The sequence below is a fragment of the Trichomycterus rosablanca genome, chromosome 25 (genome assembly GCF_030014385.1).
Source record: "Trichomycterus rosablanca isolate fTriRos1 chromosome 25, fTriRos1.hap1, whole genome shotgun sequence".
NCBI lineage: Eukaryota > Metazoa > Chordata > Actinopteri > Siluriformes > Trichomycteridae > Trichomycterus > Trichomycterus rosablanca.
In genome coordinates, this window is record NC_086012.1 from 2,843,196 (window position 1) to 2,863,680 (window position 20,485).

Below are 20,485 nucleotides of genomic sequence, written 5' to 3' on the forward strand. Positions count from 1 at the left end.
GCATTTTTCCAGCACCTCAGCGGCGACTTCACAAAGACAGGACCTGATTCAGAATGAATGAACACCTCTGCTTGTCAGTTTTACATTTACATTTTCGGTATTTAGCAGACGAATTTATCCAAAGCGACTTACAATAGTGTGACAGTATACAGTCTGAGCAATTGAGTGTTAAGGGCCTTGCTGAAGGGCCCAACAGCAGCAACCTGGCAGTAGTGGGACTTGAACCAGCGACCTTCTGAAAACTATACCAGACTTTTTGTAGGACACCAAAAGAAAACCGACGCACAAGTGTAGAGGAGACATTTCCCAAGGATTTAACAACAGCCGTTTATTGTGGACTTGGATATACACCGAATTTTTGTTTATTATTATTATTATTTTTTATCAATTGGACTAATTGATGATGTTTTTCCAAGCCAGTTCTTCTATGAACACTTATTCCAAAATCATCCGCAGAGTCTTTTTCTGCCTCGTATTATTCCAAGCGCCGCCGGTGATCGCATCCTTAATCACAGGTAAGACGATGATGCGCCAGACGCACGAACTTCTTTACTGACTTGACTGTGTCAATCTGTTATCGGTCGATATTATAAATCGCAAACATGATCAATGCTGCACTGTTTTTACTCTTTGCTCTCTGGATCGATTCTGTTTAGCACGCATGTACCATGAGCCTTTACGCACCGAGCTCCAAATGCGCACAAAAGACAAGACGCTGTATTATATTCATTTGTTAATAAATATAAAATACCTGAAAGAGAGAGAAGAAAAAAGAAATAATAGCGTTAGGAATTAAACAATTAGTTCCATTAATACAAACCATTTGAAAGTGATTTAAGGAGATATGTATGCAGAACAATGTATGTCGACTGGGAAATTAAAGTAAGCGCACAACGAGCATCAAGAGTGCAGGAAAGGGCGATGGTTAAATCTTTCAAGAGATCAGTAGCAATTATGACAACTTTGCAAATTCATACAGTTCAAAGCAGCATACACCTGCAAAAGCACATGAAAAGTTTGGCACGACAGTCTTAAGATTTCAGTTATTTTTCTGGGACTAAATATCTGAAACTCATGCATCAGTTCCCTGCTGTAAAAACTTCCCTGTAATTCTTATTCTTGTTTGTCATTTTTACGATCTAAGACAACTAACTGTATTGTGCTTGACTGCACCCATTACAAATGACATGGACCAGTGATCTCATGAAACAAGGTCAGAAAATAAAACCAAAACTGTAACTCTATGTTGAGAGAGAATTTCTCAGGGTGCTCAGACAATAAAAAATACCAAAAACACAACACTGACAACAGTCAAGCATGCTTTACCGCTGTGCAAAAGCTCCTGTCCATGTGCAACATCTAATTCAAAACGAACCTGTTTTAGTGTTAGATTAATTTTCTCCAGCATTAAGTGACAAACTGAGGTTTCTTCTAATGCTCCATAAAGAGACCACTGTTCCTTCTACTTTTGCATGGGTGCAATCAAACTAGCCCTATTTGTATGAGCACAAAAAGTCACCATCTATAGTCAATCATGATTACTAACGAGGAATTTATGTTTAAATAATCAACAAACAAGCATGTTTGAGTCTTTCAGTCACAGTCACTCAGTCACTTTCCTTCTACTTTTGCATGGGTGCAATCAAACTAGCCCTATTTGTATGAGCACAAAAAGTCACCATCTATAGTCAATCATGATTACTAACGAGGAATTTATGTTTAAATAATCAACAAACAAGCATGTTTGAGTCTTTCAGTCACAGAAAATGCTACCATGAAGTGCACAGAACGAACTCATTTAAATCCAGTTTTCTTTAAGCTCTACGACATATTAATGCATTAATACATAAAGGTTCAATGCAAGATATTCCAAACCAAAGAGAAACATATCTTGTGTGCACAAAAAGTGCCAGAAGTGCGCAATAACAAAATGCCAGCTTATTCTTTTAGGTGATCATTCAAACACTTGTTGAAAAAAAAAACCCTTCAAATTGTGTTAACTTAATATCACCAAAGCACCCTACCAGCTATTCTAGGTTTTAATGCACAAATCAGACCTACAACTGGGGGGGAAAAGACGAAACGCACGAAGCACCAGAATCGTAGAAGATATAAAGACAATTTAATCTTTTAATAATTCATTAAACTCTAAACTATAGAAAATATTGACATTTTAATGATTTATCAAATCCAATCAAGTTAAATTAGGTATCTACAAAATGTATATGTGTGCAGAAAGACAATATATTTTATTATATTGTAGAGCAATCCCATGCACGAATCAATCCTGGAATAAATGCGTAAAATGAGCATAAAGAGGCTCCAGTTCAACCAGAACTAATCACTAATTACTGCATTACTATTATATACTATTACTATTATACTATTATACTATTATATATTCCTTTGGAACAGGTTCTTCCAAGCAGAAAGTCTGTCTCACACAGACAAGTTAAATTACGAGAAAATGAAAAAAAACAAATCGTTCCATTTATTATTTAAGTTTAAATTGTAATTGTTAAAGTGTGTAATGTCTGTTTGATCTGTTTGGTACAATTAATAATGCAGATGTGTGATTTCTGTCACTTCCATAACAGCACATAAATGAAGGCTGTATTCTTGTGTCCATTTTATTTTTCATTACTTCATCTCAAGGCTGTTTTTAATCGATCAGTTCTGTTGCTCGTTAAAGAATCGGGTCTTTAATTCTGGTCCTATAGGATAAACATTGGGAGGTGATGTGATGGAGTTAAACAGTTAAAACAATTGGATCCCGAAGCTTTTTCACCAGTGATTAAAATTTCTTTAATGGATTAATAAATAACCAAACCAGTCAATTAGTAGAACAGTTTATACTATAACTGACTGGCAAAATGATTCAAGTCACAATTAGACTTTAAACAGCTGAAACAGTTTCATATACGCTACATAAAACCTGCTGTTAGGTGTATTGATTCAGATTCTAATCTACATGTCTGTGAGACGTCCAGTCATCATCTCGTCTAAGGTTTATTTATTTATTTATAAATAAATGCCACCCAGCAACATGAGTCCTGAGGACCTGGATTCGATTCCTACCCTCAGTTTCTCCCTGCGTCCTTAGTTTTCCATTTTTTTCTACAGCATGCAAAGGGTTGTTTGACTGTTTAACTGTTTGACTGGCTGTTGAAGCGTCTAGTAAAAATAAATAAATACATATTTATGAGAAAAACTGAATGTACGTAGTTTACTGTGAGACATAAAGCTTGTTCTCGCCACCTAGAGGTGAAGAAAAAACACTCGTAAAATGTTGTCACAATGTTTTAAACTTTTTTTTGTCCTGAAATATTGATTATCCTGAAACGGGCCTCCATACACACGTGGTGTTTATTTTGTGTGGTAAACAATATTGTTAACACTGAGTAAATTGTATATTTCTATAATTGAACATGGCGGTAGGCTAGCCATCAATTAGCTAGAGTATTACATGTTGTCATTGTGAAGACCTACATGAGCGTGTTATAAAAAGCACATTTGAAGTTTATTCTCAATTATATATTGCTTGATAAAACACATGAATATTACTTTTAATATATATTTATAGTCCAAACAGTTGGTGACTCAGTTTCAGTGTCTATAAATACTGTAATGTTTGATGCTAAAGTTCAGCTGTATGGAACACTGGCTGCCTCTGGGTGTTTTGGGTTCTTGGTGAGATATTAAAAAGGCCTCTCTCTAACATACCTCGTTCTTTAAAACAAAAATCCCCTAAAAAGCTCATAAAATTAATGCACACATGAGAAGCCGTTCTCAGCCGAGTGTTGCTGCACTTTAAGGCACTTTACAGCACTTCTTGGCAAAAAAAGGAATTATAAATGACCTGAGATTCTGTAAAAGAAACAAAAATGCCTCGTGTTACCTCCCCATCCCACCTTCTACAATGTTTTATGCCCAGGGCAATTGCCTATATGGCCTAGTGACCACCTTGGAACTTGTTAATATGCCTTGTGGACATTAAAATTGGACGCTTGGGAAACCTCATAAAATTGTTCATTCTGTCTTTTAAAAGAATGCAATAAATGTCAGACAAAAATGCTTAAATCACTCAATTTTAGCCAGTCACATTCATTCAGCCAATTTTCACTAGCTGACCCCCTGTAAAGAACCCAGGAACTAAATCCACACAGAGCTGATTACAGTTTCTGCTCCATTAACATTACATCTTAAGAAGAATGCACAGTATAATCTAAAGACCCGCATTACAGAGCCTGATGTATTAACAACACAGGCTCTCAGAAGCATGCACAGAGTACTCAGGCCATATTTTCTATGTCTTCTTTCTAATAATGCTGCAATTGGCCCCTAATATGCAGCTTGGGACATGGTCTTGGTGACCATAACAGTTTCCCATTGTGTCACACCGTTTAGTAAAACATCACTGTGTGGTTTGGGACGCAGCCAATTCATCTCAATGTCTTCTCTCGGGACCGCACTGTCGGAACGGGACACTCTTTCCATGAACACAGAAGTGAAAGTGCTATTAGAATCCAGGATGTGGTATTACGCTTGTGCAGACCAGGTGGAAAAGGAAAGCTCATAATTATCATTGTGCAGTTTACTTTGAACTGGACTCATATTAAATAAGTGCAAAAATGAAGCCCTGGACTTTAAATATTCTTACAATTGCACTTATTTGTAGGTTAAAATTAAACTTACATTTTTACTACAATATTAATGTCATTTTTTATATATAGGACTGAAACATTATTAACCACAAAATGCTACATTTATGCTGCTAATTTAACATTAACAACACTAATAGTAATAATAATAAAGACGCCACATTTCAGCGTGTTTTGGAAAAATGGACATTGCGTTCTTTATGCCAAAGAATGGACCGTTCATACTGTAATTATTAAAAGGTGCAAAAACACACATTTGTCATGGTATGGGTGTGCATCAGTGCCTATGGCATGGGTATAAAGGTATCATTGACGTGGAGGCATATATTAAGATTTTAGAGACATAGACTACCATCAGGGTGATGTCTTTTCCAGAAGTCAATACCAGGTATCATTATACACAGCTGAGAATAGATCTTTTGGGAGAATAAAGTTCTCTTCAGTAGAGTTCTGTAGAATAGACCTGTAGAATATATGCAAAGGCACATTGTATATATTTTGGTGGTTTTTGCTTGCCCAGAGCCTTACAAAGACACTTTTATCTTGAATGTTCAGCAATTTTATATAAAACCCGAACCAAAAGTATTCATTAGTGTCCAAAATTATCAATCCTAAGTTGCTGAATTGAATCTTATGATGCATTTTTGTGTTCATTTATTTGCCAATATAAATTTTCCTTTTTGTTTGTTTCTCCTGTTACTTTAATGCAGGGACGGAGGCGAGCTGTGAGAATGAAGGAGAAGTGTTACACATCCCCAACATCACTGACAACCCCTGTATCTCCTGTGTCTGCCTGGTGAGCTGAGCTTATCGATACCATATACCTATGCCATATGGCCAAAAGTATTAGGTACCCCTTGTAATTATTGAGTTTTCACCAATTACTACTGAGTGTATTAAATTAATGACATAAAATGTAGTATATGCTCTCAAGTTTGTGGCAACAGTTTGGGGAAGGTCTTTTTCTATTCCAGCATAACTATGCCCCTGTCACAGTGGCCTGCAGAGAGCCACGACCTCCACCCTATTAAACACCTTGATAAACTTTAGATAGACATCGATTTCAAGCCAGCAGTACCTGACCTCACTAAGTCCCACAGACACTCCAAAAGTCAAGAATGAGCTGCAATGGGTGAGTTGGGAGCGTTTTGCGCAATGTCAATGCCCATAGTTGTGGAATGGGATGTCCTGCAAGATTATGGTCAGGTGTCCATGTGCTCCAATTGTTTAGACATGGAAAAAGTGTCACTTAAAGGTGTACGTACATTTATAACTTGCATAAATGCTCAACAAACGTGAGAATAAACAGCAGCAAACTGATGAAGTTCAAACTGAAGTTCCGCTGATTAACTAAATGTATGTTACAGTTCAATTAGTGTAGCATTGACCACTTATTCAGCGTGTGCCCTCCTGCTGCTGTCTCTCCAGCTTTGATCCTGTTATATCACTGTGCTCTTGCTACGACCTTATCTAACCCCCATCCCCTCCGCTCCCCCATCCTCATGGGGTCATGTTCCGTCTTTCATCTCCCCGCCGGGCAGCCTGTTGCACAGGTCTCCTGGGAATGCAAATCTCCATAGAAGGCCATGGCTCCGAGCATCACAGACCTCAGTGTCTGCTAATGGCTGTTCAAAAACCCCAATGGGGGTTCCGTGCTTTGTGCCAGTCATCTTTTGCCCGTCATTTGAAATGTTGGAGGAGAGACGCAGCTGTTGTTTAATGAGTTCACCGAAAACACAGCCATCATAAATGAAGACATGTTTAGTCACCGTGTCTGTTCTACAAAGCAGCAGTCAATTAATAACTGCATAAGTTTGTGAACCCTTTTTATCTTCTGTATTAATTTATCGACATATGTGGTTAAAGTAAAATAATAGAATACTCTGCAATGAATCACAGTCTTCAAACCTCTGGGCTAACGACTTATTCAAGTTGTTCTACAGGAGGGGGATGTAGTGGACACTTGACCATGAGCTTGTTCGACATCTCATTCAAAAACACTGGCGTTTAATTTCAAGGTTTGCTGCTGTACCTGTCTCTATATTTCTGGGAAAGCTTTCCTCAAGACTTTGGCGTTTGATTCAAACTCATCAGTCAACGTCCAAAGATGTTGCTTTGTGCACAAGGATAAGTGCTGCAGGGTCAGGAAAAGGGCCTTTCCCAAACTGTTCCCATTAAGCTGGAAGCATATATGAGGCATTTATTTAATATAGTTTTATAGTATCTTTCACACCTGAGAAGACCTGAGATACCTGAATGTTAATAGTTAGAAGGGGTGACCACATTCTATGGGTTATAGAGTGTATTAATCAGGCCTTAGCTAATGAGTGCCACTGATCACATGTAGTTCATGACCTGCTTGTTGTTCAGAGGAAGGTTAGGGGTCAGAGAGTAAGGTCAGAGGCATGAGGGGAGCCATGAGTCTCAGACTTTTAATTTGATTAGAGGACTGTGTCTCTTTCATAATTATGATGGAACCCAAACTTCACTTCTCACAGTCACCAGAGAAAGGGCGGAACTGATCTCGGATCATAAATGTCTTACAGATATTTAGTGTATGTTTTAAGAAAAGCAGTGATGGATCATGGGGAATTTTACTGTTATCCTCTCTGACGTCTCATTTTGGGAGCTTTTAAAGGCTCCGAGTTTAATCTCCTACAACCTTTGACCTGCTTCCAAAAGGGTAACAGGGCTTTGTACCATCACTGATAACGCAGTAGTAGTTTTCGATCAGCAGTAATTATAGAAACCTTTAGAGGTGTGGCAGAAGAATTGCACTTAATCCTGGTTCCTGCTGTAAAATTGCATCTTAACAAGTTCCTGATGATGTTGCTGAGAAGGATCCAGAGTAATACAGCTGGACAAATGCTCATGAAGTGAGCTACTGCTCGTCAAGATGTGACTGGCTGGTTAAATGTGTTTTAGAGAATGCTACTGACTCCTGAAAAGGTTCTTGCTTTGGAAACAGCATTCTAAAGAACCTAATACAACATCCCAAGGCTTTGTAAGAACACGTATTGTATGAAACAGTGAAATTAAACCTGAAATGAAATATTGTGGCTCACAATACGTTGGGAAGTGATATGTGAAGCATCAAGCAAACAAAAATGACGTATTAGATGTCGCTTATAAGAAAAATCCTTGCTCCGAAAGCTTGAAGGAATCATTAAATTCTTTTAAATCTCCCTGATGAGGCCTTGGGTATTTTACACAGGTCAAAGAGGGTCAAGAGGAAACGACAGTGTACATGTGTTCAAGTCAAACATTATGTCTTTAACCCAATCAGTGTTTTGAGGCATTCGAGCCCGGGTCTGCATTGCAGGCGGGGCCGGTGTCAAAGGGACGCTCAGTCTCGGTGGGACTCTCTGGTTCTTTGCCTCCATCTTCTCCTGTCATCTCTGCGAGGTGATGTGATGGCTTAATGAATTCCTTGTATTGACTTACTCATGGCTCTGACTTTATGAAAGGAAATCAATGGAGGGCGGATTGTTGCCGGGCGGGGTGTAAGCCGATAGCTCGCCGTCGCTCTGAACGGCTCAGACAGCTCTCAGGAGCGTGAGATGTTCCTTTGACCTTGGAAAGGTTTGAAAAACAGAAATCACTTCAGATCGACTGATGTTGGATTTGGTCTGGGTTCGACTTTCTCTGATCCTCATGGGTTTTACAGTGGGAAGAAACGAGGATTCAAAAACCATTGTTTCCAGTTCAAATTTCGTCTTCAATTTTACACACAGTTTTTTGTACTTATTAATATAAACAAAATTATGAATTTATAAACATAAACAAAAACTATTTAATACATTCATTGAGAAATGAGTATTTAGACACCCCAAATAAATATCTTTGAGGTACTTTGTACTTTGTTGAAACTTCTACAGTAAGAAGTAATGCATTTTCTGCAGCATTACAGTTCAATTTTGACCCATATGTCTTGGCTTATTAACTTACAGATAAATATTCAGTGGGATTCATGCCCAAAGATCTGTGTATGTGTTTAGAACATGTAAATCAATACTAGGCTAGTGTGTCTACATTAAATCTGCAAGTCGCCTGTAATATTCAGCCAATGCAGCAAACTTCCCATGGACTTGTAATCAAACCCAGAAACATTTTCCAACATCACAGTTTTTTCATCAGCATTTTCATGTCTATGAGTTTATTACAGTGATATTTTTAGTAGGTGTTTGTTTTGGCAAGATATTAAGAGCATAAAAACATTTCAGATGCTAAGTCTGTTTCTAGCTCTAGGTTCTGTTGTATGTCTGTGCATCTCTTTGTTACTCATCTCTGGTTATTTTTATTAAATAATGAGATTTACCAGGCATGTACGTTTGAAGCTGAGTCAGTTCCAACTATCATAAAGCAGCTCTGCAATATCTGCATAAATTTACCTTTGCTCTCTTAGCCACCCTTTCATTTTGACCTGGAGTTGGTATTCACTTAAATACTGGTCATATAAATGAAAATACTCGACTATAAATTCTGTCCGCCAGACACGTAGCTGTAGATGGATCGAGACTCACCGCAGTAAGTCCGATGATAAAAGATGAAAGTCGTTAAGCGCGGCATATGGACAGAAATAACTGTGACTCATTGTGCTTCTCGCTCTGTCTCTACAGAACAACAAAGCAGACTGTAAGCAGGAGAAATGCCCCCTAGTGGCAGATGACTGCGCTCTGGTGGTTAAGCAGACCGGCGCCTGCTGTGAAAGATGCAAAGGTGAACACAGCAACACTCACTAAACATTCAGAAGCTCTGGACTGTAAACTATCCTCACTTTAAATTCCCGTTACTGATACTGAAAGTGGACGTTTAAGGCTGAAGATATATGAGTGGGCTTTGACACAGGCTGTTATCTGGTGAATATAGAGTAGGGATTCTCACCCTATTCATGCCAAAGCCTACGTATTTATCACTACTATTTAAGAAGGTCTGGGATCAGTGAAAATGGACATTGTCTTATGGGTATGGGATGGAAATGCTCTCCACACTTTTGGATCAAGCAGCTGCTCAGTCTGGATGGAAACAGACAAACTGGGTGCAGATTGTAGTTTATGGGGTTCTATTGTTCTAGTTTTATCCACTTGTATCCAATTCACCAGTTCCTCTACTGCTGCAGACCCACATCCTGACCCAGGAGAGCTGCAGACTATCATGTACCCCCACCAACATGTGTGCAGTAGCTAAACCCTGCTCTCACATAAAGCATTATCACAGTATTGCGTACAGAGTAACCCATTATAATCCATGAATCAAGCATCCCTCATCTAAATGCCTTAACCAGCAAGCAGAGGCCGCAGTTGCAGCAGCAATCCCGCCCCCGGACACAGCCAACTAATAGCACAGCTGAGATTTAAACTCGAGCACTTGAGATCTCAACGTGTTGGACTTGCACTTTAGATCGCTGCGCCACCCAAGCAGCCTATAAAATCCTATTTTGTCAACAAGCTTGGATTCTCCATTAACAATCTCCATTACCAAGCTCCATTCTCTTTCTGGTTGGGCCCGGTGCAGTCATCATTCCATCAGATATGGCTAGCTTAGCTGGGGTCACTTCAGGCTGAACTAGCCTCGCAGCAGGGGTCCAGGCTTTTGTTTGGGATCTGTTTCTCTGTCTCTATTTTCCTCCTTTTATTTTTTATGAGTCAGGTTTATTAAGGATGCCTGGGCTTTTTTAAGTCGATGCTCGTTTTGTTAGCTTTGAATGGAAAATCCAGGTCGTCATCTTTTGTGTTATTCCCTGGTTTCCTCCCAAGCTTGCGGCTCCACGCTGGTTCCTTTTTTCTGGGCCATATTGAATTTGTTTTATGTGTTATAAGGTGGGAGGGTGGGGGGTAAAAGGGGTGCAGGGTTTGCCTTGCCTTCTGCCCTGTGCTTTACCTCCTCCAGAGGGTTTACGGTAAACTCCACATATCCACATGGAGCAACGTTTCCATCCAAACAGTAGTGACTTAATGTGTTTTCTGTTTAAACTATGCAGCGGTAGGAATACGGAGAGATCAGTGGTATGCTTTTCATGATTTAGAATTAATGTATTTTTCTTTCTTTGCCTGTTTTGATTTTTTTTAGGTTGTCAGCTGGAGGGTGTGACCTATAATAGCTCATATTCCTGGTCATCTGCGATTAAGCCATGCATCACACGTCGATGCCAGGTACATCTTGGACCCTGTCTGTCCTTAAAATATCTTTTCCTTCGCCTGTACAGCATAACAGTTGCAGAATTTGGGTTGTTTACATGGGATGTTATGGGGTTTATATGAGGTTTATAATATTAAACTCTCGACTCTCATCATTTGTGTATGTTTGTGCTGCGTATGCACTGATGAGCCAAAACGTTGGATGCCTATTTTGTAACAGTGACGCGTGTCAGGGATGGGGATCTATTAAATGTAGGGCTGATTGTAGTTCTTTGTTGCATAAAAACCTGAGTGACCAAATTATTATGGCCATATAATGGACAGTGGTCTGAGGAGGGACAAGCAACCGCCCGCCGACAGGTTGTTCAGCAGCCAAGACTCTTTGACGCCAGAGGACATAAAGGCTATTGCCCAACAAAAGGCCCAACAGAAGAGCTACTGTGGCTCAAATTTCAGATCATTTCAATCCTGGTGATGAGATGACACAACACACAACATATCGAACCCTTTTATGTATAGGGCTGCATAGTTACAGGCCAATTAAAGTACCCATACTTACTCCTGTCCACTGTTAAAAGCACCTTTGTGGAGTCTGGTATTTTTTGAGGTGGTTGATTAGGGCACAACAGCACTGAGTCTTCTTCTATAATGCGTAATAAGATGATAGAATCCAGAACTATGAATCAGAGCGGTCCTTTACATACAGAATCTGCTTAGATGTTTTAGACTCCTAGATTTTTTCTGATGCTTGATATTGACAGCGAGATCTTTAAATGTCCTGGAACTAAACTGATTCTATGAAGCCAGACATACTGGCATAAGGGTTATGCGGGAAACAATGCTCTCAGTTAGGAGGTGATGGTGACCATAAAGACTGTAAAGCCCTAACGCGCTTGGTGTTTGGGACAGGAAGGTGTTATTACCGAGGCTGAAATGCAGTGTGTGGTTCCATGCAAGAATCCCAAGATCCATCCCAAAAAATGCTGCCCATCCTGCCCAGGTGAGTGTGTGTTACTATGAAGCTTTACTATTATTATACAATAACATCAAAATCCTAGAAACGTAGGTAATCATTTGAACTGAATTGTGTTTGCTGTGTTCAGGCTGTATTTTTGAGGGTCGTCTGTATAGAGAGAGAGAAGAATTCCAACCTGAGGGAAAACCTTGCGTCAAATGTACCTGCACTGTGAGTACTTCCACCTGTCAAATCTGCAATGCACCACCCCAATGCAGCATTTACATGTTTTTTTGTTTTTAATATACTCACAATTCATGCCCATTCATGCATCCACTTTATTTTTACATGCAAAGTCTTTTGACATTTGTACTTGAATAAAAAGCATATATTTATAGGCAAGGCAATTCAAGGCAAATGCATCTGTGAAGATTACAGAAAAATGTTGTAGATATTAATGCTCCAAATAAAAATGCACCTGCTATTTTTACACATTAAGAAGTGATCATAGAGAAGAAAAAGGAGCTGAAGTTCCTAAAATTATTAAATAATAATTATTAATCCAGTCCAGGGTGACAGCAGCAGAAGAACACCATGTATTAGAACACTTATTTCTTTGCTGACTCGAAAAGGTGCTTCTCTGAGAACAAAAATTTATTACAACTACAGCTTTATCTATTAAAATACGTTTAAAAAAACACATAGGCATAGCTGACTGGCTAATGGATTTGTCTTTGAATCGACAGGGAGCCACCGGGCTTGACTCACCACCCTTTAACAATAAACAAACTTTGCAGATAAACACATTAGGTTCTTTACTGTGCTTCCCAGTCAATTACTGAGTTTGTGTGTGTGTAAGTGTGTGAGTGTGTGTTTGTGTGAGTGTGGGTTAATGGAAGTGCAGGGACAGAGCTAAACTGCTGGCTTGTGAAGGCTCTTCAAACTGTTTATTTTGGATGTCCAGACGGGTCGTTCCTTCCACTTCCAGTTCTTACATTCCTGCATATGCCAGATTCACACACCAGTTTTACACTGCCGCCATCCACAAGCATTCAATCCATGATTGGTCAATAGATGGTCCACAGTGGAGCTTCTCTCTCATCAGTGGTGTTGCACCAACATCATACCAGTCCTGCATAATATGATAACTGCAGTTTGCTTTTATTAACGTGACATGTTTGTCTGTGTGTTTGTCATTCTCAGGGAAGCCGAACCATGTGCCATAGGGAGGTGTGTCCTGTTCTTTCTTGTCCATCTTATTTGAGCCATACCCCTCCAGGCCAGTGTTGCCCCAGGTGTCTGGGTAAGATTTCCAGAGTTACAGACATTTGCATGCATCTCAGGGGTATCATTGATGATAATACTGTAAATAAATCCTAGTATATGTTTACAGTAGAAAGCAAGAAATAACGGTCTATTACGCTGGGTCTGGTCAGGGTCACGTTAGGTCCTGTTTCACTGGAAAACACTGGGCACAAGGCAGGAATACTCTGTGTCTTCGGCCATCCCCCCTAGCCCCAGACATCAGCAATCATTGTTATAGTTTTAGCACAGCTTTAGCTATAATACTTGTTGTTATATAGATTTCTACAGTACAGTTCAAGTTTAGGTACACTTGTAAGGTTCATGTACAGTATGTCATGGCAGTCTATGTATATATGCAGCATATGTACAGGTAGTACAGGTAGATTAAGAATTTGGTGAAGCAGTTATACAACATCAGTTAACTTTTCCACCCCTTAAATGAATCTGTTGTGTCTTTGTCTTGTGTAGGTCAGAGAAAGGTGTTTGACCTGTCTCTGGGCAGCTGCTTGTTCCACAGCGAGGTCTATGAGAACAGCACCTCCTTCAGCCTCGATAACTGCACGACTTGTACATGCCTGGACTCAACAGTGGTGTGTAAGAAACGTTGTTCTCCACCAGGGAGCTGCCAGAATGGCGTTTGTCCCTGTCCCGAGTGTCTGTCCTACTTGAAGATGGAGGACGTCAAATACTGCAGAGTCAAGAACAAGATCTACAGGGTGAGATGAGAGTGGTGTGTCTGAATACTGGATAAATGGACACATGGGTGATAAGTGACATTTGTCCACATACCCTTGGCAATACAGTGTATCTATGAATAAATGTATGTGTGATGCTTTTCTAATGGCTGTTTTTACACTGTGCATAGGATGGTGATAGGTGGTCGTCTGTCAACTGCACCCTGTGTACCTGTGTAAAGGGAAACATTGAGTGCCAGCCTAAACACTGCGTGCCAGTCACCAGCTGCCCTGCGGTAAGACGTCTAAACACACAAAGACCAAATGACACACCTTACAAATACAAATAATGTTTGAATCACCAGTTAATTTAGAACTGCTTCTGACTATTTTTTATTTGTTCTGTTTTGTCTTTGGTTGGTGTTTTTCAGAATAAAATACTGAACCGGACCGGCTGCTGCCCTGTCTGCACTGAAAGTAAGTCTAATCTTTACCCATGAGCTGGTTGGAGCTATTTCTGTGTGTATATTTTAGTTGTTTTATTATTATTATTCTTTATATTACATCTTTTATATTACTGTCTTTAGTTCATCTCTTAAACTTTGGCATTAAGTTAGATTCTCCACAACATTTTGGAATGTGTCTGTAGGGATGTCTGCCCGTTTATTCATTATTGAGCATTTGTTAGGTCAGACATTGTAAATATGGTGTCTACATGTTCTTCCGTTGATTAAGTAGTTGACATATCATCACCATTATGATTTGCTCTCCATTTCAGAACCAGGAGTGTGCACAGTGTTTGGTGACCCCCACTACAATACGTTCGACGGGCGCACCTTCAACTTTCAGGGCACGTGTCAGTACGTACTGACTAAGGACTGCTCATCGACGGGAGGTTTTACCGTGCTGGTGAAGAACGATGCCCGACGCACACGCTCCTTCTCCTGGACCAAGTCAGTGGAGCTACGCATGCCGGGTCTCGTCGTGAGCCTACACCAGCACTTAACAGTTCGTCAGAATGGCACACGCATTGCCCTGCCCTTCCACAGCACCGGTGTCCACATAGACCTCGACGGTTACCTGCTTAAACTCACCACCATCATAGGTAAGGACCAGAACATCGTGATTCTCTCAATTAAGTAGCAGCATTAGAAAAACAGTCGTTTACACTGGTTCATTTGTCTCCAGGGCTGGAGATCACATGGGATGGTGACAGTTTGGTGGAGGTGGTAGCAGCACCTCACCTAAAAGGTCGACTCTGTGGCCTGTGCGGCAATTACAACGGTCACAGACGTGACGACACGGTGGCCAGCGACGGCCTGTTCAAGTTCGACGTTGACGAGTTCGCCGAGTCGTGGCGTGTGGATGGAAACGAGATGTGTGAGCAGCCGACCCGCAGACACACACCGTTTCTGTGTCCTGCATCGGTGAAGGTGAAACTCCGCGCCCACCGTGCCTGCCACAAAATTAAATCCTGGGAGTTCCAGAAGTGCCACTCTGTTATCGAATTCACCTCATTTTATAGGTAAGAAGCACACTTTTAACTACATATATGCGAGACTAAAGAGATATGGATGTTTTATGTGCATTACAGCTGTAGTTTTGGAAATTTATACATATAAAAATACATTCATAAATCTAACTATCTCTCTGTATGCACATTTTGGGGGGGGGCGTAGTGATCCTAATGTTTTGGCTTAATAATGTGTGTAGGCTTTTGACTTCTTTATTTGTCTACAGTTTCCTAACTAGGGCTTTCTGGTGGCATATCAGACTGCGGTCAAGCCAGCCTCCACTTCGAAATGCTCAGTCAAATCAGCCCCCAGGTTGTTTCTAAGGATGTGCGTATACTAAACATTACGGTTTAAAAAAAAAGCTTTTATTTAGAAATGACATCAGAATTGCTTGATAATAACTGAGTGACATCTACAGATGGTGCACTATCATTATGAAGTGGAATTATTATGTGGAAACTAGAGAATTCTTTTTAATAACAGTTTAGAGTTAAAATAATAGAAATTTGACAATATAAATTCTTTTATTTAGAAATGACACATCAGAATTGCCTGATATTAACTGAGTTTAAACTACAGATGGTGTACTATCATTATGATGTGGAATTGTTGTGTGGAAACTAGAGAATTTTTTTAAATAACAGTCAATTTTGAAAATAATAGAAATGTTGCAATATGAAAGGCCTTTATTTGGAAATGACACATCAGAATTGCTGTTAGGTTATTACCAACTCTTTTTTTCAAAGCTTGAAATTGTATCTCTAATACAGTTTGCAGGAAGAAATGGGTTTATTAATTTTTTCATTTTTAACTCATATATGTAGGCCTATATATATTTTTTCATTGATAAATGTATATATTTTAACTGATATATTTATATATTTTCACTGATATATTTCTATATTTATAACTGATGTAGTCACGTTCAGGTCGTCAGTGACTTTTTTTTAAATCAGTTTTACCAGACTGGTAAAACGATTATTTACGCTATTACCGTAATGTTTAGTATACGCACATCCTTAGAAACAATGTGGGGGCTGATTTGACTGAGCATTTCGAAGTGGAGGCTGACTTGACCGCAGTCATATCAGCTGGGTTTATGCCAATTAACTGTTGTTGACACAGGTTTACATGGCATTGTAAGCCTGCTTAAAATATCAAGTGGTACTTATGGTAGGAGAATTAGATTAAATTGGTTTAGCTGACAAAAACAGAACAAAACAAACAGATTTGAATGCCAGTCTATCTGCTTAATGAAAATAATAGACGAGACAACATATAAAGTTGCAGTATTCATTCTAAATCAAAAGATTGGGATTATCTGGTTAAAGTGTAACTTATTTAATCGATATGTAAAAAGCATTATAATTCATCTTCAAAGCTCTAAAGTATTTCATTCTAAAAACTAAAAGAACCAAGTCTTTGTCGTAAATGACAAAAACATTCAGCACATTTAGAACATGAACACTAGATGGCGGACCAAGCCATGACTTCATTCTAAACTCTATAGAGTCGTAAATAAACAAATAATGAATAAATACAGTGAGAAAAACTAAGAATGATTTAAAAAAAAAAGAAAAGTATAAAAACGCACCATTAAGTGCAATTCCCACTGTATCCGCAGAGGTGCTGTGTCCCAAATATCACACTATTGACTAATAAGTGTCCTAAGTTACTTCACTAATGGTGGGGGTCATTATTCCGAGCACCTTGTATCTCATTGCTCACTGGCCCAAAGAAGTGTATTTCCTCTGCTTTTGTCATTATTTGTTAAGATTGTCTGTTATTTGACCACTGGACTGGCCAATGATGGACACTGGCATTTTAAATGGCCAAGTGGTTGCCAAATTTATGACCGTTCTACATTCTAAAGCCAGAAGCTTGTTTACAAAGGTTTAGACAGCAATTAAAAGTTTGCTTGTGAACACCAGGAGACAGAAGAGTGCACAGTAACATTCTGGACAGATCAACCACTAATCCTTAATGATAGCATTGCTGCCACAGTCGTTAGTGTTTTAAGCTAATTAATTTCTGTCTCTGTGTGTATTCACATACATAAAAAACTGTCATTGCTATAAATCTATAATATTCAAATATGAGATGCTTTGATTCGTCCACACGTTTACATTTAGTTGACAACTCATGATTTGACTCGTCTCTGTTTAGGTCGTGTGTTACGGACATGTGTGAGTGCCCTGTGCATAAGAACTGCTACTGTGAGTCGTTAATTGCCTACAGTCGAGCCTGTGAGAGGGAGGGAGCTCCTGTGCTATGGAGACCAGAACAGTCCTGTATAAGTAAGTAACACGTCCCTTGCTCTTACTTATGCCTGGCTCACAGTACAGGGTAATTAAATCATTTATTTTGGCCAGTCTGCCTCTCCTAACAATCACTCAAATCACTAAGATCACAGGAATGCCATATCAAGTGTATGTAAACTTTTAACTTTAATTGTTTATGTGTCCTGTTCCGTTTTTCAAACCAAAATGTCTTTTTTTGTCTCTGTGCAGCCACACAATGTAAACACGGAGCTGTGTACGACACGTGCGGACCGGGCTGCACCAAAACCTGCGACAACTGGAACGAGATCGGCCCATGCCACAAACCCTGTGTGGCGGGCTGCCACTGTCCTGCCAACCTGGTCCTTTATCAGGGACGCTGCATCAAACCCATGACCTGTCCTGGCCGGTGACCCTAATGATCACGACGTCTAGGCTGAGGGTGCTGAGAGGGCAACGACACTCACAGACAGCCAGGACAGTCTAAAAAAGGGCATGTAGTGACCATTCATGACCGAACATGCCTCAGGGAAACAAGACTGGATAAACTTGGCCTCTCTGCACAGACTGAGCTACAGTCCAGGAGCCTCCCATCTGCTATACTGGAAGCTGTGGGTGCTGTGTGTTGATGTCTACGTTCGACCGGGGACACAAAGTGTTATATTTAAACAAAGAAACGGAAATATGTCAGCAGCACAGTGGACTCAGATGAAGAGGAGTGCAGATGAACTTGGTACAGACTTTAAATAAGGACTCCAAATACAAACACTAATTTTATTAAATATGACTTAATGGGAACTATTTATGTATTTAGTTTATTTAGATGTGTTTACTTTGTAAATGCTGTGCCTGCACCAAGATTTGGTGGACTTGGGTGCTAAAAGCTCACAGGGAAATGTACTGTCTTGTTGAATCTTCAGTGTAATTCTGTGTGTGTGTGTGTGTGTGTGTGTGTGTGTGTGTGTGTGTGTGTGTGTGTGTGTGTGTGTGTGTGTGTGTGTGTGTGTGTGTGTGTGTGTGTGTGTGTGTGTGTGATTGTACAGTGGTGTGAAAAAGTAATTGCCCTCATTCTGATTGCCTCTGTTGCACATTTTAAGCAGTATTGACTGCAACTAAACACTATATAATTGTATTATTTTAAACCATGATTTTAAACGTTGTTTTTAAACCATGAGAATTTTAATTAGACAAAGGTTTTCAGGCATGACATGCTCATCTCTACTGGGTTCGAGTCAGGACTTTTGTTTCTTTATTTTAAACAGTAAGATGTTGACTTGCTTTTGAATTGTACACAAATATTCTGGTGCATAACACTATCAGACCTTAGTTTCAGCAAAAAAAACACTTTCCTTTTCTTTTTTTACCCTTTCACTTCCTTTCGTCGCCGCTGCTCCCAAGATGCCACTCCCAAGATGTGTAGGGCAGAGGTAGCTCAGTGGTTAAGGTACTGGACTAGTAATCAGAAGGTTGCCGGTTCAAGCCCCACCACCACCAAGTTGCCACTGTTGGGTCCCTGAGCAAGGCCCTTAACCCTCAATTGCTCAAAATCATGTTCAGTCATAATTGTAAGTCGCTTTGGATAAAAGCGTCTGCTAAATGATGAAAATGTAAATGTAATGCCACTTATGGGCCCCTAAACGAGGCCCTTAACTCTTACTTGCTTACATTGTATTCAGTAACAAGTATACATCACTTTGGATAAAAGCATCAAGTCAAGTCAAATTTATTTGTATAGCGCTTTTTACAATGAACATTGTCTCAAAGCAACTTTACGGAATCCAGGACCAACAGACCAAAAACCCCTACTGAGCCAGTGGCCAGGAAAAACTCCCTTAAAATTACAGGACGAAACAAATAAAGGTAAATGAGCCAGATTTATATTTTACAGGGACCAAAATCTTGCTTTTTAATTAAACCTAATAAGTAATAAAATACCCCCAAAAAATGTATAAATAATAGAATAAATAATTTAACACTATTAATGATTTTTAACACATATACAATAACAACAAGCAATCAGAACGGACGCAATCACATTTTCACGGCACTGTGTTTGTGTGTGTGTGTTTGAGATGTGCACTTGGTTTGTGTGTAACTGTGATGAACTTTCTGTAAAGCTAACTTGTCTATTGAGCAAATATTTATGAACCACATTATTAAGGACTCGTATCCTTAAAGCTGTCTCCTTGAAGAACTGTGTTCAGGCTTGTCACTAGGAAAAGAAGGGCAAATTATGAATCGTTTGCCCCTATGGTGGCAGAAATGGCCAAATTCTTATTATTGGCTTTTATTGTTTAAAAGTCAACTGTGTTTAATACATGTCATGTTTGGATGAGCTGTCCATCAACAATTAAAGAATTATTCACTTGAAATGTGTGAATTTTATTCACCCTGTCTGTACAAAGATAAACTGCTGATTAGAGTTGCAATTTTACCAGTTTACAAATCAGAACTATGAGTGGAGTTGATTTATTTGGTTTTGTGCAGCAGTTAAGATAGCTTTTGTTCTGCAACTGTTACAGAGATGATCCACAATGCAAAATATTACATGATGATGCACACATAACGTAAATAATTGTTTGCACTTTTCTGTATTTTTCTCAAGTTTATCAAATCAAATTAAGCACTCACACACACAAGCTGAAATAAGTAGGCCAGAAAAGCTGAATTATGTCTGTTTTCCTAGCTGCCGTCACAGGTAATATAGTGCTGCAGAGCTTTAAATTTGATATTTTGGGGTTCTGCTGTAATAAATGGGAATATAATATTAAATTTGTTTAGAATTATATGTTGCACACTTACCTGTAATGCCAGTGCACCACATTTCGGATCACAGTGCTTTTAATTTGCCATCTGAGCAGCAAATTAACAGGATAGTGGATGTAACACACTTTCAGAAATCTGGCAACCCTTGTGTTGTTTAAGCCAAGCTACTGTTTAAATATAGGTCGTGTAAGCAC

General features: G+C 39.4%; 1 protein-coding gene across 1 annotated transcript; it reads left to right on the forward strand.

Annotated features, from left to right (window-relative positions):
* The first annotated feature begins 403 nt into the window (after positions 1-403).
* On the forward strand, positions 404-18,064 carry bmper (BMP binding endothelial regulator). The gene is made up of 14 exons (XM_062987225.1): positions 404-515; positions 5,372-5,457; positions 9,281-9,380; positions 10,731-10,813; positions 11,708-11,798; positions 11,902-11,984; positions 12,957-13,056; positions 13,527-13,774; positions 13,924-14,028; positions 14,164-14,209; positions 14,511-14,837; positions 14,921-15,257; positions 17,413-17,543; positions 17,757-18,064. Exons 1-14 carry the CDS (start codon positions 404-406, stop codon positions 17,936-17,938), a joined length of 2,031 nt encoding a protein of 676 aa, XP_062843295.1. The 3' UTR covers positions 17,939-18,064.
* The last annotated feature ends 2,421 nt before the right edge of the window (positions 18,065-20,485 follow it).

Excerpts from the sequence above, each read along its gene's own strand:
- bmper (XM_062987225.1), top strand. The coding sequence starts at position 404 with ATGTTTTTCCAAGCCAGTTCTTCTATGAACACTTATTCCAAAATCATC. Across the intron at positions 11,985-12,956 it reads GCGTCAAATGTACCTGCACT|GGAAGCCGAACCATGTGCCA; the intron begins GTGAGTACTTCC and ends TGTCATTCTCAG. Across the intron at positions 14,838-14,920 it reads TAAACTCACCACCATCATAG|GGCTGGAGATCACATGGGAT; the intron begins GTAAGGACCAGA and ends ATTTGTCTCCAG.